Source organism: Cucurbita pepo, chromosome LG16 (assembly GCF_002806865.2).
Source record: "Cucurbita pepo subsp. pepo cultivar mu-cu-16 chromosome LG16, ASM280686v2, whole genome shotgun sequence".
NCBI classification, from domain to species: Eukaryota; Viridiplantae; Streptophyta; class Magnoliopsida; order Cucurbitales; family Cucurbitaceae; genus Cucurbita; species Cucurbita pepo.
This window is the reverse complement of record NC_036653.1, coordinates 7,646,466-7,662,386: the sequence shown is the minus strand read 5'-3', so window position 1 is coordinate 7,662,386 and position 15,921 is coordinate 7,646,466. Positions and strand designations below refer to the sequence as shown.

Sequence of the window (15,921 nt, the reverse complement as noted above, 5' to 3'; positions counted from 1 at the left end):
AAGTCAACTTCCGTCTGGTACAAAATGATGGATAATTTATTATGTCACCTAATGACTCTATCATGACGTAAGATTTAGGCGTTTAATTTAATTACCATAATTCAGTTAATTAGGATTACAAATTGACGAAAATACCCAAGGTGACAGTCAGCCGTCCACTGCGCTAATCTTCTCTTGGAAACTAATAATTAATATTGTTCTAATTGACCGAAACTTGGCCGCTGCCAATTTTGGCAGCCGGTCACCTGCCCGAATCTTATGTTTTTATTTTACCTTTTCATTTATGAATTTTTTTAAATAAATTATTTCTCAGAATCAATTTCATTTTTAATTTTATAATATCTATTTTTCCTTTTCTATTCACACATATACAATACCATTATTTTCAAGAATTTAAAATAAATCTGAAATTGATTATGGTTTCATAATCAATTTTAACTTTTAATTTTATAATTTACATTTACTTTTATTTATTTATTCAATTACAAATATAATTTATTTTTAATCAATCAATTGAAAACTAAGAATTAAAAATAATAATGCGAGAACTACATTCCATAATTTACGATAATATATTGTTTAATTAAATTAATTTAAAACAGAGTTAAAAATAATAATATGAAAAATATGCTTCCTAACTTAAAACAATAATTTTCTTTATATATATATAAATAAATATATATAATGTCTATATAAATTTTATTTTCGAGCCTAAAAAAATAAAAATTTAAAATATAAACAGATAAAATGATATTTATTGTCTGAGAAAAGTATAAAAATAAATAAAAAGAGAAAAGAAAAAATTGTAAAAAAGTAGTGGCACCGTAAGATTCAGCCACGTGGCTGAGTTGCAAAAGTTAGGGTGGTCCATCAAGCACCCAAGATTTGCTCACTATAATTTATTTATTTATTTATGGTGAGGATTATTATAATTTGTAGTTAATCAGAAAAGATAATAATAATAAAGCAAATGAAAAAATAATAATAACAAAATAATAATTTTGCAGCGAAAATTTCCAATCCTCTTCTTCGTTCTTCGTTCTTCGTTCTTCTTCTTCTTCTTCTTCTTCTTCCTTGAGAAAAACCTTACTGCTCGAACGCCGAAAACGAAATCCTTTTGTATTCGAAGCGTTGTCAATGCCTGCACATAAACGTTCTTGGTCGGACAGTGTTAACGGAGAAGAGTCCGGAGACCAACAATTCAGCCATCAAGATGCCAAGCAATCTCGAATGGAACGCGAGCCGAAGACTGAAACAGAAGAAGAAGAGGAGGTGGAGGAGGAGGAGCAACGGGAGCATCTGAAGGAAGGAGAACGAGAAGATGAAGGGCGCGAAGAGGACGAAGGAGAGGAAGAAAAGCAACACAACCAATTGGAAGAAGCGGCCGGAGCAAGAGGTTGCGTTACGTCTATTCCTTTTTCTTTTTTCTTGGATTTCCTCCGCTTGTTTGTTCTGGTTCCAATTCTACGCTTCTCGTTATGGTTCTTGCTTCGTTTATCGTTTTCTGAATCTATTCCATGTGTTTTTCAGATTCCGAAGGAAGTCAATCCTCGAGCTCTGAAGAGAAACCGGAGTACTTTCTCTTAAATCCCTCGTACTTTTTCTTCCCTCCCGATTGTTATTTCGTTAGCGTTCTATTGTTCTCTGCGAGCTGGATTATGGTGGTTTTTTACGACCATTTCCCCTCTTAGTTCGTTCCCTTCAGAGTTATAGAAAATAATGCGAGTTGATAAATACAGCCTCTAAGCACTGCTATTCATTTCGGCATTGCCGGAAAGCGGCGCGGTTGACTTCATGAGCGGTAAGTAGACGCATGTTGGGATCCGGGTCTAGTTAATGCGTGTCAATTGCTCCTCTTTCATGATTTTCAGAATTTCGTATCTTGCGATGGGCTGCAAGATTTGGTTAAGGGTTCCGATTTACGATGTATCTACAGTCCGATCCATTGATTTGGAATGAGCGCGGTGCCTGTACCACGACGACTGGCAAGTTGCATGATGTTTGATTGTTTAGGCTATTTTACCCGTGCCATTCATAAGCAACCGCACCGAAACTTTGTTTGCATTCGTAGTGTTGTTTCCGTAGCCTTTCGTAAACTCTGGCAACAGCCAGTTTCCACCATCTAGTAGGACTTCAGTATCCATTTTGACTTCCAATCCTGCTAGAACCCCACTATTTGTGATTTAAGATTATCTTATTAAGTGGGTGTCTCATATTTCAATTAGATCTGGTGCACAAAAGGAAACTGACATTTAGGTTATTTCATATGATCACCGTGACCATCATTTCGTAGACAATCAGCTATTCATTCTCAAACCTTTTAGCATTGACTTGTGTGGAGGGGAAAAAAAAGATATAATCTCTGTGTTTGAGGCGATTGGACAGATGAAGATTGTTCCATGGAAAACCAATTCTTTAATTTGGTAAGGATAGAATGTCAGATAGCTTGTAAATGGCTTGATTTTGGTCAATGAACTTGTCAGAATGATTTAGAGTAAGAAATGCCCAAATTAAAATTTTCATGTGGACGTTGGTTTTAGGAGGCATTAGTAAAGCTGATGCAGTGTCGAAGAGGATTTCTAGAATGTACCTTTATCCTGTTGCATCCTTCACAGATGCAGCCAGAAAACTTGAATCACTTTTTTCTTCGCTGCTTCAAAGTTTTAGTCTAAGCTGGTACTTTCCATTGCAGGGGCAAAAGACACTTCAACTTAACTAAAATGCATATTTTTGGGTTTTGGCCTGTCTTATTATATGGCCTTCTTTGGTACTAATTATCCTTCATGAAAGCCGATTGAGTATGGTTTGAAAAGATTCTTAGAATTTCCAATTATTACTTTTAAGAGATCAGATACTAGTTCATACATTACTATTTTCCAGAGTTAATCTACATGTTGTACTCTATTCACAATCTCTATTGGCTAGGGTATTGCCTTTTTGTGTATTTTTCATGTTCTCAATGAGAAGTTCTACGCAGAAATGAGGATCCATTTTTTGGTGTGAGCCTTTTCATGTCATCTGGAATTGTCTGTATACCTATATGTGTACTCTCATTCTTTATAGAAATTTAGGATTTTACTTGACCGGTCACTTTCCTTTTCCCCATCATGGCTGATAGGTAGACAAATATACTCGTTCTAACTAGAGCTTATCAACAATGCTATTATGAAACTTGCCTGCATGAAACTTGTAACAACCAAAGTCCAAACTTTGAAGTTCTAATCCTACGCATTTATTGGTGGTGCAGATTTATTTTTGTGGAGCTGTCAGGCATTCGAAAAGATGTTCAGTGCCCAATTTGTCTTGGTATGTTTTCTTTAAATGTTTCAGCTAAACATATTTTCTTTTAACATCAAAGATAAGAAAGTCAGCATTGCAGAAAACACCAATGAGGAAATGGAGAGTTGTAGTTAAGGGCACACAATTTTGGTTAGAAAAAAACAGAAGAATCTTTAAGAGCTAGGGGTGTTTTCTAACAGAAGTTTTAGAGTTTGGCCATTTTAATCTGTTTGGCAGGAATCATGCCAAAAAGATGTTTTTGTCTCATTACTAATACACCGTTGAATATGGGTAGTTACAAGATCATTGGTTAAAACAATAAAACGCCAAGGGCTTTTAAATGATCCTCTCAAAAGCTGTGTGGGCCATAAACAATTATGTGTTGAGTGGTACTCGTAAATTTGTAAATGAACAACTCCTTTTGGCTCCTTTTTATTTGATTTTTGAAGTATATTACTTTGTAATTTATCTGCTTTTGTTTCTTATCAATCTAGTAAAGAAACTAGCAACCTTGTTGACCTTGACAGGGATTATCAAGAAAACGCGAACTGTAATGGAATGCTTGCACCGGTTCTGTAGAGAATGCATTGACAAATCAATGCGGCTGGGGTATATGAATAAGTCCTTGTCGTTTCTATACTATTCTATTTGAACTTTATTTTTGTTTTTATATGCTTGCTTTATTGGTGAGTCTATCATGGTGAACTAGAACAAGTTATATACCTACTGAACTTATTTATGTAATTATGTTTGCAATTCTAGGAACAATGAATGTCCTGCTTGCCGAACACATTGTGCCAGTAGACGTTCTTTGAGAGATGATCCAAATTATGATGCACTCATTGCCGCCCTATATCCAGATATTGATAAATATGAGGAGGAGGTGTTTGTCACTTATTTTTTATTTTTTATTTTTCCTTTTTTCCCCCTTTTTATACCCCTAAAGGAAGTGCTTCTGTTCTTAATTCGATCTCAGGAATTAACATTTCACGAAGAAGAAAGGAATCGTAATAAACAGGTCAGGTTCCTTGCTAGGTGACAGAGTATGTTTGCAATATTTGATAAGACTTTTTGCTCAATTTTGAGATGTTATTTTCACGGATAAGCCTTTTCTTCCCGACTTTTGAACAATTATTTGAATTTTTGTTAGTATGGTGGATTAGACAACTGAAGGTTGTAATACTGCTTGCTTGCTTGCTCTGGTCGACAATTTCTGTTCTGATACTAACAAGTAACAAATGTTATGGAATGTCCTATTCTCATTTAGTTGAATCTATTACAACATTATTTTATATTTTTAAATCCTAAGACTACCCCCCACCACCCCGATTATAGCCTCACTATTGGCTAAACTTGAAGTCCTTTTTGTAATTCCATTTTCAGGTTTTCCTGTTATATGCCCTTTCTTTTGTAATATTTCATATATCAATGATATATTTTCTCCTCTCAAAAAAAGATGTGATGAGATTCTAATAGTACATTTCAGATTCAGATAGCATTTTTTTTAAAGGAAAAAAAAAAAAAAAAACTTTTTGTCCAAGAATGTGTGATTTCATGTACTTCTCTTGTTTTGTAGTACAGATTCAAGAATCAATTGCACAAATCTTTCAACGACAATCAGAAGCACTAAGTAAGAAGCGCATATTGGGCAAGGATACAGCAGCCGTGTTTCTAACAAGATCACGTCGCAATCATAGGAATGCTCATCTAAGGAGACAAAATGGCCGAGGAGATGAATTGTTGGGATATGAAGATAATGAAGATGAAGATGATAATAATGAGGGCAAAGATTCATCTTCTGCTGATGAAAGATTTACAGAAGTTAGGCAAAGGAGGAAGAAGAGACATCCCAGTGTTCGATCCTCTCAGCCCTCTTCATCAATAGCCAATGTAGATAGTGGATGCACTGATGGATGTGCTGAAAGTGAGTTAGATATGAGCAGAGAAAATCGAACAGTTTCTCCAGGTCTTGTCTTGAACTCTGAAATGCTTGGATGGGGGCGTGGTGGTGTACGCAGTAATGCACGACATAGTAGCGCTGGTGGGTCCAGCAATAAAAGTTCTAGGAGTAGTCGCTTAACGAAGTTAGTCAATTATCTGCGTGGCCAAGAAGAAAATAACAATGAGGTACGGAACATTTTCAGTTGTTGTTGTTGTCGTCTGTCATACGCATATCCCTCTTTGATACTCTACTGGGCTTTGTTTGTAAGCAAATCAAGTTCTTTGTAGTTCCTGGCTTCCCTTTGGACACCTTAACCACTTGCTGTGTGCCAATGATTCCCATCCCTCCTGGTTCTCACAACCATCGGTTGATTTTGTTGCAGTTAGATGTCCATCTCCTCCTCATTTCAGTGGATAAAGAAAGTGCTCCAAGTTTGCAGCGGCCACATCTCCACTGCCGTCCAAGTTTGACTGTTGAACACTTGCGTGAAGTAAGTGCCGTTTATCGAAGTTACCCTCTAATGAAAAAATTCTCCATTTGACTAACTAACAACCATCGTACTTTCTCTAATTTTTATTGCATTGAAAACAGTATGTCTCGCGGAAGACACCTCTGCAAGCTGATGATGTTGAAATACTATCCATGAAAGCTCGTCATAGTACTAGCGATGTTCAAACAACCCCAAGTGCTTCAATCTCGATTGATGGCACGTCTCTCGTCTTCGATCCACTCAAATACGAGCTACAAACTTTGGAATGCGAAGAAACTTTGGCAGGACTTCAAGCAGATTGCATCTATAGTAGGGATCACTTGGTGAGTACACAGTAATAACTTGGTTAATTTCTTGGAGACATTAATTATCAGAACTTAACTTCAAAAGTTTGTTTTCTTGTTCACTGAATTCATCATCCTTTATATGATTTCAGATTCTAGGATATCGTCGGAAGGGGCGGAGTTAACACAAGTAACACCTAATACTCATACGCCTATCTTATTTTTAACTTGTTATTCAATTTTCCATACCTTTTTACTTTTAGTGATAGATAACATTTTAAGTATACCTGCTGATACAATATGAGGGAATTTGTAAATAGAAATCCTGGAGGTTTTTTATTGCAGCATTACTGTAGCTTCATTTCTTAATCCTGGTTGTTGTTCCATGGTTCGATTCTCATTGAGTGAAATTAATAAAGTCAAATTGTACCTCCCCACGGCCTACCTTTCCCAGGGTGCCAAAACTCCCATATCCATCCCCAGTAAGAACACTCCCCCGGCCCCCTAGGACTAGGAGGATGCCATCACTGAAAAGTCCAAATCATTTGTGCAGCTCTGCACTACTCTACACTACTACTCAGGACCTCGTTCCTGAATTCCTGCCTATATCTAGACCTAAAAGGTTAAAATATTATTTTGGTCAAGTTTCGAAGATTGAAATAAACTTGTTTAGACTTGATTGGATGATATCTTAACCTTGTAGTTTGCCTGAAGTATCTTGAAGCGTTCACTGTTCACTGTCTCGTGTTCTTTGATGTGATATCACAAAGTTGAGAGTAATACTATCAATCATTCTAGTGTCACCTAGCTTTGATATCTTAGTGATAATCTTATTGTCACCTAGAGAAGAACATTTGGGTGTCACTAATATGAAATTTTAAACTTTAAATAAGTTAATCTTTTCTAATTATTAAATATTCAATGTTTAAAGAATGTTCGATTTTAGTTCCTCCATTAGTATCAAATTCTTTTGTAATTTAATTCTGAAGTCGTTGCGTGTTGTTTTTTTGATTTCCTGAACTCCGGCGACTTCAAGATTTAACCCCCCGAACACTAACTTATTAACCTAAATGATTGCCTCGAACATTAACTTATTAACTTTACTCATCTCCCAAACACCAACTCATTTACCTAACTCATCGCCCGAACACCAACTCAATAACTTAAGTCATCCCTAACACCAACTCAGTAACTTAAGTCATCCCTCGAACACCAACTTATTAACTTAACTCATCGTCCGAACACCAACTTATTAATTTAACTCATCGCCCCGACACCCCTTTAAAAACTAATTGGATACTACTTAGATCAATAATTCCAATCATCCAAAATGCTACCGTTGGCGCCGTTTGTGGGCCGCACGGTTTGTCCCACCCTAAGATTTGAAATAGAGAGTAAAAAAGACAAAGGCGAAACGGTGTCGTAAAAGGAATGCATATCCGTTCCAAGTCAGCGACTCAGCATGGGCTTCAGCTTAAGTTCCCTCGCCTTCAAAAATCAAAATCAAAGCCAGAAGTAGAAACTCGCAACCGTTGCGATTCAGAAGCGAAATCTTCCATTAAAGCAACTACTCTCCTCCATGGATTTCACTCCTCCGTCTCACCGCTCCGACCCTCGATCCCGAACAAAGTCAGCCGCACGTCTCGCAATTGAAGCCGACCAAATTCCCCATTTCTCAGTCGAAACCATTTCTTCGCCGCCCAACAAAACCCACTCCCCTTCCATTCACCAGCCCTTGCTTCTGTCGCCATCCACTCTCAGGAAATCCAGGTCCCGTCTCGTGGATCGGTTCGAAATGAACGACGAGGTTATGGAGGCCGCCGCCGCCGCACGGAGAAGGTGTAAAACCCGCGGCCTCCCATTTGGGCTTCTGGGCTGTGCTTCTCCGAGGAGCGTGAGAAGGTCGAGAAGACGATCGGAGGTGGAGATTAGAGAAGAGAGGGAGTTTTCTTTGGCGGAAGAGTTTGTGAAGACTAGAAAGAAAAGGCAGAGTGGGAGATCGAAGAAGGACAGGCTGAGTTTGGTTCCAGTTCCAACGATGCCTTCGAGTTCAACTCCAAGTAAATCAAAGATTTCTCTATTCTCTTTTATTCATTTATTTGCTTTCTCTCTGTTCTGAAGTGGTTCTTGTCTGTATAATAGAGCTTGATAATGACGAAAATGGTAGTCTGGATCGAATCAGGCAGCTGATAACTGATCTGATCATGTGGAAAGATGCGGCGAAGTCTAGCTTTTGGTTTGGACTTGGTTCTTTATTCTTCTTCTCCTCTTGCATCGCTAGAGGAGTTAGCTTTAGGTTTGCCTCTCTAACTCGAGTAATCGTTAACCATTATAGTTTCTTACGAGCTTGTGATCATTTAATTACAGTTCTAATATCAATGATTGCAGCATTTTCTCGGCGGTTTCGCATCTTGGACTTCTGTTTCTTGGCCTTGCATTTGTCTCCAGTTCAATCTGTCAAAGGTACAGTTCTTAATCAATCTTTAATCACATTAAAACCCCACCAATCTTTCTTTCTTTACTTGAGATAAATTTGAAACTGTAGGAACAATGTGGAAAAGAAACACAAGGACTTCAAGCTTAAAGAAGATGACATACTACGCATGGTGAAGCTTTTTCTTCCAGCTGCAAACTTTGTCATTTCAAACATAACGGAGCTTTTCTGTGGAGAGGCTGAGATGACCCTGAAAGTAACCACAAAACTTAACATCCATGATCATTTAACAATGTCAATTAACAAATCATTTTAACTTCTGCGGTTGGATGTGATACAAATCTTTCTGGGTTTGCAGGTAGCTCCATTCCTCATTTTAGGAGCTGAGTATGGACATCTTATTACTCTTCGAAGACTCTGTGCAATTGGTATATACTATAACTAAGATCATTTCAGAACTTGCTTAAAAATCTCCTGTTGATTTATGATCACTTACTTTAATCAACATTTACTTGCAGGGTTCTTTACCAGTTTCTCTGTGCCAAAGCTATATTCATGTTACCAAATTAAGATAAACAGAAAAGGTATACAGCAATGCTAGGAAACTCCCACTTAAACGTAGCTGTAGCTGCTTATGCATTTGTATTATTGAGTCCATTGTGAGATCCCACATCGGTTGGAGAGGAGAACGAAGCATTCCTTATAAGGGTGTGGAAACCTCTCCCTAGCATACGGGTTTTAAAACCGTGAGGCTAACGGCAATATGTAATGGGTCAAAACGAACAATATCTACTAGTAGTGAGTGTCGGTTTTTACAAATGGTATCAGAGTCGGTCATCGGGTAATGTGTTAGCGAGGACGCTGCCCCCTAAGGGGGGTGGATGGTGAGATCCCACATTGGTTTGAGAGGAGAACAAAACATTCCTTATAAGAGTGTGAAAACCTCTCCCTAGTAGATGCATTTTAAAATCGTGAGGCTGATGGTGATACTTAACAAGCTAGAGCGGACAATATCTACTAGTGGTAGACTTGAACTTTTATAATTATAATGTGATGCTAAAGAAGATGATGATGGGGTTTAAATTTTAACAGCCGATGCTGTGAAACAATGGATGTTTGAAGTATGGGAAGCTTGCTCGCATAAGAAAGTAGTGGTAGGATCAGCAGCCACAGTGTTCTGGAACTTTTCATCCCTAAAGACCCGAATTTTCACAGGTAAGAATCCTGTAAGATGTTGTCAATTTTCTTCATTCAGTAAATGATGATTATTAAGCTCTTTAAGGATTTGTTGTTACAGCTTTCATAGCTCTAGTTATAGTTCGATACTGCCGGCAATTTATAGTGTCATCGGAACCGGAAGCTGTAGACGTACAAGAGGACGAGTGCCAGGCACTGGTTCTAGTAGAACAAGGCAAGGAGGAGGAGGAGCAGAGGCAAGCTCTAGTGGTGGCGGAACCCCATCGCCAGCCTTGATTTGGCTTTGCTGCTTCTTGTTCTGCACTATCNGTTTTTTTTTTTTTTTTTTTTTTGGTTTGAACCTCCGACCTTAAGGGATGGAGTAACTGCCAAATACAGTTGAGCTATATTCACCAACCTTGGCTTAGCTTGGCTGGGAATGTGTTAGTCTTCTCCTTCTCAAATTTAATTGATTGATTCTTAACATCTTTCAGCTCAAATCTGCATATGCTCTTTACACTGAAAATCTCAAATTAAGTTAGAATTGACATTTGGGTCCTCTCATGAAAATTAGTCTCATGGGTGGGGGTGGCGGATCTAGCTTTTGAGACTAGTGAGTCCTAATTATAGGTCAAGTAATTGGTTCTTTTCATTAATATGGTATATTTTGGGCCATACCTTTGTTTTGCTTAACCAATCCCTAGCGACAACATTTAATGTGCATGTAGTAATCAGCTTCTATCGTCAAGTCATTGCCATTTTGTTTCGATGCATTGAGAAACAAATTGCGAGTTAGAAAAAAATTAGAGAAAAAATTAGTTTATACCTATAAACTTTGAGTTATATCAAGAGGTGAGAACAGTGACCATTATTCTACATTTCTGCGGGAAAATGCAATGAATTGGCCTAACGGGGTAATATAAATATACAATGTAAAGTAAAATTGAACTGAACGATAATTAATATGTACTTCTTTGAAAAAAGAATCGAACCAAATTGGTCATTTCGTGAAGTATATGCTAAGGCTCTATATTGAATAGGTTTTCGATCAGTTACGTCAGGAAAATCGGAAGAGGATGGAGGATGAAGATAATAACAAAACACAGTTAGCCAAGTCATGGAAGAACAAATGGAAGAAAAGTAAGCTCGAATACTAAATATGATTTGGAAACAGACTAAATGATACGTACAGAAAACTTATCAGGACAAAACAACTCGAATTCCATGCTACCAATAAGCTCCACGAGCTCCTACTAAGCTTGCTTTTTTAGGAGGCACTGCCTAGCCAGACATGAACCATACCTTTTCTGTCATACAGCTTTCTCCGATTTTATGGATCGAAAAAGGAAAAAAAAAAATCTAGACATGGGAATACAAATCAATATGTATTGGCTAAAATCACCATTTTCCACGCTAAGCCAAACAGCCAGTGGTATGTTTGAAAATCTTCTCAGGGCAGAGTTTGGCCAACATACTTGGTTATATCCAGACTGCAAGGTGCTTTTGTTTGCATTTTGTCCATCCACCCAGTAAACGGCACTTATATGTTGATTCGTGTCTTCACTTTATGTACTTGCCTGATGTTGAAAACTAAGACCAATCTGTCTTCGCACGTACTCTGGTAGCAGCCTGCTGATCAGTTCAGGGGATGCTCCAGCTAACTGCATTAAGATGACAGTATGAAACGTCAGTTTGAAATTTTTTACTCTTCTCCTCTTGATAGATTTCCTTTTGTCCATCCAGGAAATTGCCGTTAGGATCTATGTAGAATCTCATGAAAAGTAAATATATCATTAAGATGCCGTAACAAAGGAGCAGAACAGACTTGCAATTAGATATTCTCTAAGTATATGATGAATTAGTTTTATGAAATTCAAACAAAGAGAAGTCTTGGATTTAACCTATGCGGTATCTTAAGTTTGTTTGGAATAGCAAATAAAATGAAAGGTTAATTTACTTCTTGCTTAAAGTTGAATAGAGGGGGCAATGGGCGGTTGTTAGGGAGGCGGACATTGGGCTCCCGTAGCTCATCAAAGAAAGGATGCGCACACGCTTCTAGCTGCAATGAAAAGAAAGAAAAGATGAGTAAAAGCCGACAATCACATTCAGTATCATGAACAGGAATTTCCTTAATATCCAAAAACCAAAGTCCTGAATGGGGATATCTTTGGCTAGATAAAGACATGATACAATGAAATATGCCAAGTGCAATTATCTTCTTCACGAAATTTATTATAGGACTGATTTATGATGAAAAAATCAAACATTAGCATTGCATGTAACTTAGAATTCAGATGAAGAGTGGGAAGCGGTTCAACTCACAGCTGTGCAGCGAAGACTAGGAGAATACTGAAGCAGACGTGAAGCAAGGTCAATGGCTTCAGGAGGCATTCGCTTGTGAAAAACCTAAACAAAATAACAATTTCAACTGTAGAAATGTTGGAGCAAAAGATCGAAAACCTGACATTGTTCCAGCACGCAAAATAGTGCAGCACAAAACCCATTACGATGACAGTTACATTCCATGAAGAGAAGAACAGAGAATACGAGGAAAGTTTAGGAAATCTCAATCCCGAACACTCACATCATGTACAGTAATCAGGCAATCTCTAAATTGCACGGTACATGGAAAGATAACTAGAGCTACATGAAGGTGCAACTAATATAAATACAGTGACGTAAATTTTTTAAAAAGGATTTAACTAAAGCTCTTTGACCACTGAGTTTTCTTATGACATTTATGAGCTCACAGTTTGCATGCAGACTTTTCTAATCATATTTTCACGTCCTACAGGAAAAAAAAAAACTTTGACCCACTTGATTGAATGAGTCAAAATCTAATTGTATACCTTGTGCCATGGATGGGCTTTAATCTGGGGGAACCTGAAGTCTGTGTAATTTGGATTCATACATCGAATTTCTTCCCGAGTTGGAGTACCAAGAACCTATAAGAAGCTTAAAAGATAAGAGATGAAACTTCATTTTGATCGTTTTAGAATCAACATACACTGAGGTATCACCTTGATTATCTCTACAAGTTGGTCCACTGCATTTTCCCCGGGAAACAATGGCTGCAACAAATCAGAAAGACTAAGCAAAAGGAGCAAGAGTAGAAATACATCTGTTTGCGGGAAATTATTAGAAATTGAAACGTCAAAATCACTGACCTGGCCTAGAAGAAGTTCAGCAAGAACACAACCAGCCGACCATATATCAATGGAGGTTGTGTATTCTGTTGCACCAAATATGAGTTCTGGAGCTCGATAATAACGTGAGCATATATATGATATATTTGCTTCACCCTTAACCTGAAAACAGAAGCAAAAGGAAAAAGTGTCATTGGAGAAAGAATGTATGTCAATAGATTATTCAAATGACTTCATTATAGTCTCTTTCTAACCATACATCGAGATGAGTTACATGATGGAATAATTTTCTTATAAAGAAAAACTCATAGTTGGTGGTTTTAACACTGGACTTTAAGCTTTTATTTTCAACACTCGGTCTTATGCAGAATATATGAATAATTGGAAAATGTGTGTCAACCAAAAAATTAAAAATGATAGAGAGCATACCAGTACTTTTGCGCTTCCAAAGTCACAAATCTTAACCTGATGAGTTAAAGGATCAACCTGCAATTTCCATGGCATTGTTTCAGAAACATAGTTCCACCATAGGCAAATAGAAGAATTACGGGAAAAAGGCATACCAAAAGATTTTGAGGCTTCACATCCCTATGGCAGACCCCAGGAACCGAATGAATATATGCAAGGCCCCTAAAGATCTGAAGATTTTATTGACAACTGAGCGTTAGCATATAAGACAAATCCACCGAAAGTTAATGCATTGTAAATGAAATAATATGCCATACTTGATATGTGTAAAGTTTGACGTAGATGAGTGGCATCCTCTGGTTCATGCTGTTGTAGTGCTTAAGAACATGATACATATTTTGGGGAACAAATTCCATAACCAAATTCAAGAAAAGCTCATCTTTACTAGTTGTCGAGAAGAAGCAATGCTTCAGAGAGACCACATTTGGGTGATCCATCAGACGCATTAGTTGCAACTCCCTGTTTTTATAACGCTTATCTTGCAAAACCTTTTTTATGCCAACCGTTTCTCCTGTTTCCAAGCATTTTGCCTGATAAAAAGGGATGTCAAACTACAAAAATATAGAAAGAGCACAAACTTTGTCATATGGTGATATATAATTATGCATTACCTGGAATACAATTCCAAATGAACCACTACCCACCACACGCTCAGCCATGTAACTGATTGTCTACATTGCAAAAAATGAAAATTTAACATGTCAGCAATTTATATTACAAAGATAATTCTGACTGCATCGAAGATTTCTAGATTGCTATTAAGTTTCATAAAAACAAATGAATTGTCGGTTAAGTAGGTAAGTTGTTAAGGATATACTGTCCCATATTAAACTATGTTATAAACATATGGCAAACATATTTATTCCACAAATGAACTGAAGGAGAAAATTATTGGAACCAATTATGAGATGAGGAGAATGAGAGTTTAACCTGTTTTGGTTCACCATTTTTGCCACCAATTGTAGTGGAAATGATGTGACCAGTTACTGCATCATTCCCTTCAATTACTGCAGCTGTCATTTCCTGGAATTTGCAGCATAAAGCATGGTAAATCAGGCAGAAAGTTTAGGCCTATGAGTGATATAGACTAGATGCATAAAGGACACATGAAAACATAGAGAGCTCATCCACATATAAGCCTGTGATAGTGAAACGTAAAACCTATTTTATTGGGAATGGAACTGAACGGTCTGTAAATAAAACCTTTTAGTTGTTGATAAATCATAGAACCAAAATTGTTTTGTATGATTATCCACATTCAATGACAGCACATCTAGTATCAAGAAACCTGAGTAGGAAAGCCCACGATTGATTTAGGAAATAGAGTATTTGTTGCTCCCAGTTCCTAGAATCCCATGTGAGGCACCTCGTCTATTTTAGGAAGTGAAGGACGATGTACACATCTACAAAACTAACTTCACAGTAATTATATAACTGGTGCATCAGCTGAAAATTTATGATGGTGCTTTGGGATTTGTGACAAGGATCGGAATGTATCTGAAGAAATTGAAGATGGGTCACGAAATGTAGGACTTAAGACAGATTAATGTATCCAGAGCAACGTCTTGGGAAAGCAAAATAGATGGCTATTGCTCACAAGAAAGCATCACATGCTACAATGAGCTTGCATCACATGCTAGAGAGACCTTGCATCTCCACCCAAGGAACTAAGGAGAGAATCAGCCGTTATCGACTTCCCAAAGCAAACTATAATTGTTTTTAAAAATATTCATAGAGAAGAGTAACCGTAATTAGAAACAATAATAATCAAAATTACAGAAGATGAAACAATAACAAAGACTACACGAGATCGGAACAAATTGAAGGACTGTGAAAAGAAGATTCGGAATCATCAATTAGATGATTCATTTACAATACAAAGTTTAATTCGGACGCCCGCACAGTTCCAAGTTAATTTTCCAATTTATAAGGTTAGGAGGAAAAGAAAAGGTGTGGATTACAAACCACTCCCTCGATTTTGAGAGCAATTAAACTAACAGAAAACGGTTGGAGCAAATTTAGCTCAATCTTAGACGCAAGATCTCATCTAAATACTTGATCAAACACTGGACCAAATATTTCAAATCAACGAGAGAAAACTACCAAATCACCGTAGATCGCTCCTAACTTAGCATGAAACGACGACCTCGAGCTAGATCAGGCACAAACAAAGCATCAACAGAAGCAAAACATAACAGAGAGGAAAATCACCTACTACACACAGACGGCGACAGACACAAAGAGAGAAAGGAAGAGAACCTTATCGGTGTCCATTGCTGCGGCACGGTGAGAGTTGAGATTTAGACGGTCATTTTCAGGTGGAGGCTGCTGTAGCAGCTGTACTTGTGGCTGAGACGGTGGCTGTGGTGGAGGTTGATGGCGAGGCCCTAATGGCAAGGAGGCCATGTGAGACTAGAGCTCTCTCTCTCTCTCTATTCTCTCTCTCCCTCTCTCTCCTCTCTCTCTCCTCTCTCCCTATTTCTCTTTCTTCCCCGTTTTTGTCCCTATTTTTTCTTTTTTCTTTTAAATGATTTCTTTTATTAATTATCTAAATTTCCAAGTCTCATTAAAGAAATAGATAGAGTAGACCCACGCGCGAACTTTCGCATCTGAAGTTGCACGCTCCAATCACAGGCTTCCATTGCTGTCTTATCTATGTCCCAACCAAGTGACAATAATCTAATGCATCGCGGTGTGCCGTA

General features: G+C 37.6%; 3 protein-coding genes across 7 annotated transcripts; 2 read left to right on the top strand and 1 right to left on the bottom strand.

Moving 5' to 3' along the window:
• Positions 1 to 983: 983 nt before the first annotated feature.
• Positions 984 to 6,364, top strand: LOC111777695 (putative E3 ubiquitin-protein ligase RING1a). 4 transcript variants are annotated; one of them, XM_023657415.1, is made up of 10 exons: positions 984 to 1,396; positions 1,531 to 1,594; positions 3,248 to 3,306; positions 3,807 to 3,900; positions 4,042 to 4,162; positions 4,256 to 4,297; positions 4,861 to 5,406; positions 5,604 to 5,711; positions 5,813 to 6,034; positions 6,148 to 6,364. In XM_023657415.1, the coding sequence occupies exons 1-10, from the start codon at positions 1,138 to 1,140 to the stop codon at positions 6,178 to 6,180; spliced, it is 1,548 nt and encodes a 515-aa protein (XP_023513183.1). In that variant the 5' UTR covers positions 984 to 1,137; the 3' UTR covers positions 6,181 to 6,364. The 4 variants fall into 4 exon arrangements, with proteins under 4 accessions (XP_023513183.1, XP_023513184.1, XP_023513185.1 ...); XM_023657416.1 differs by having other exon boundaries at positions 985 to 1,396; positions 3,807 to 3,888; XM_023657417.1 differs by having other exon boundaries at positions 986 to 1,396; positions 1,531 to 1,573.
• A 1,103-nt stretch (positions 6,365 to 7,467) lies between these two features.
• On the top strand, positions 7,468 to 9,938 carry LOC111777534 (reticulon-like protein B17). Its single transcript, XM_023657177.1, has 8 exons — positions 7,468 to 8,055; positions 8,138 to 8,291; positions 8,384 to 8,458; positions 8,541 to 8,685; positions 8,788 to 8,857; positions 8,948 to 9,013; positions 9,522 to 9,644; positions 9,727 to 9,938. Exons 1-8 carry the CDS (start codon positions 7,575 to 7,577, stop codon positions 9,900 to 9,902), a joined length of 1,290 nt encoding a protein of 429 aa, XP_023512945.1. The 5' UTR covers positions 7,468 to 7,574; the 3' UTR covers positions 9,903 to 9,938.
• Positions 9,939 to 10,735: 797 nt separating this feature from the next.
• Positions 10,736 to 15,715, bottom strand: LOC111777426 (shaggy-related protein kinase zeta). Of its 2 annotated transcripts, none has more exons than XM_023657017.1 (12): positions 15,479 to 15,715; positions 14,150 to 14,242; positions 13,831 to 13,890; positions 13,477 to 13,749; positions 13,315 to 13,389; positions 13,181 to 13,237; positions 12,773 to 12,913; positions 12,626 to 12,676; positions 12,455 to 12,550; positions 11,928 to 12,011; positions 11,563 to 11,664; positions 10,736 to 11,266 (listed from the first exon to the last, which is right to left on the bottom strand). In XM_023657017.1, exons 1-12 carry the CDS (start codon positions 15,623 to 15,625, stop codon positions 11,171 to 11,173), a joined length of 1,275 nt encoding a protein of 424 aa, XP_023512785.1. In that variant the 5' UTR covers positions 15,626 to 15,715; the 3' UTR covers positions 10,736 to 11,170. The 2 variants fall into 2 exon arrangements, with proteins under 2 accessions (XP_023512785.1, XP_023512786.1); XM_023657018.1 differs by lacking the exon at positions 15,479 to 15,715 and adding an exon at positions 14,508 to 15,441.
• Between the last annotated feature and the right edge of the window lie 206 nt (positions 15,716 to 15,921).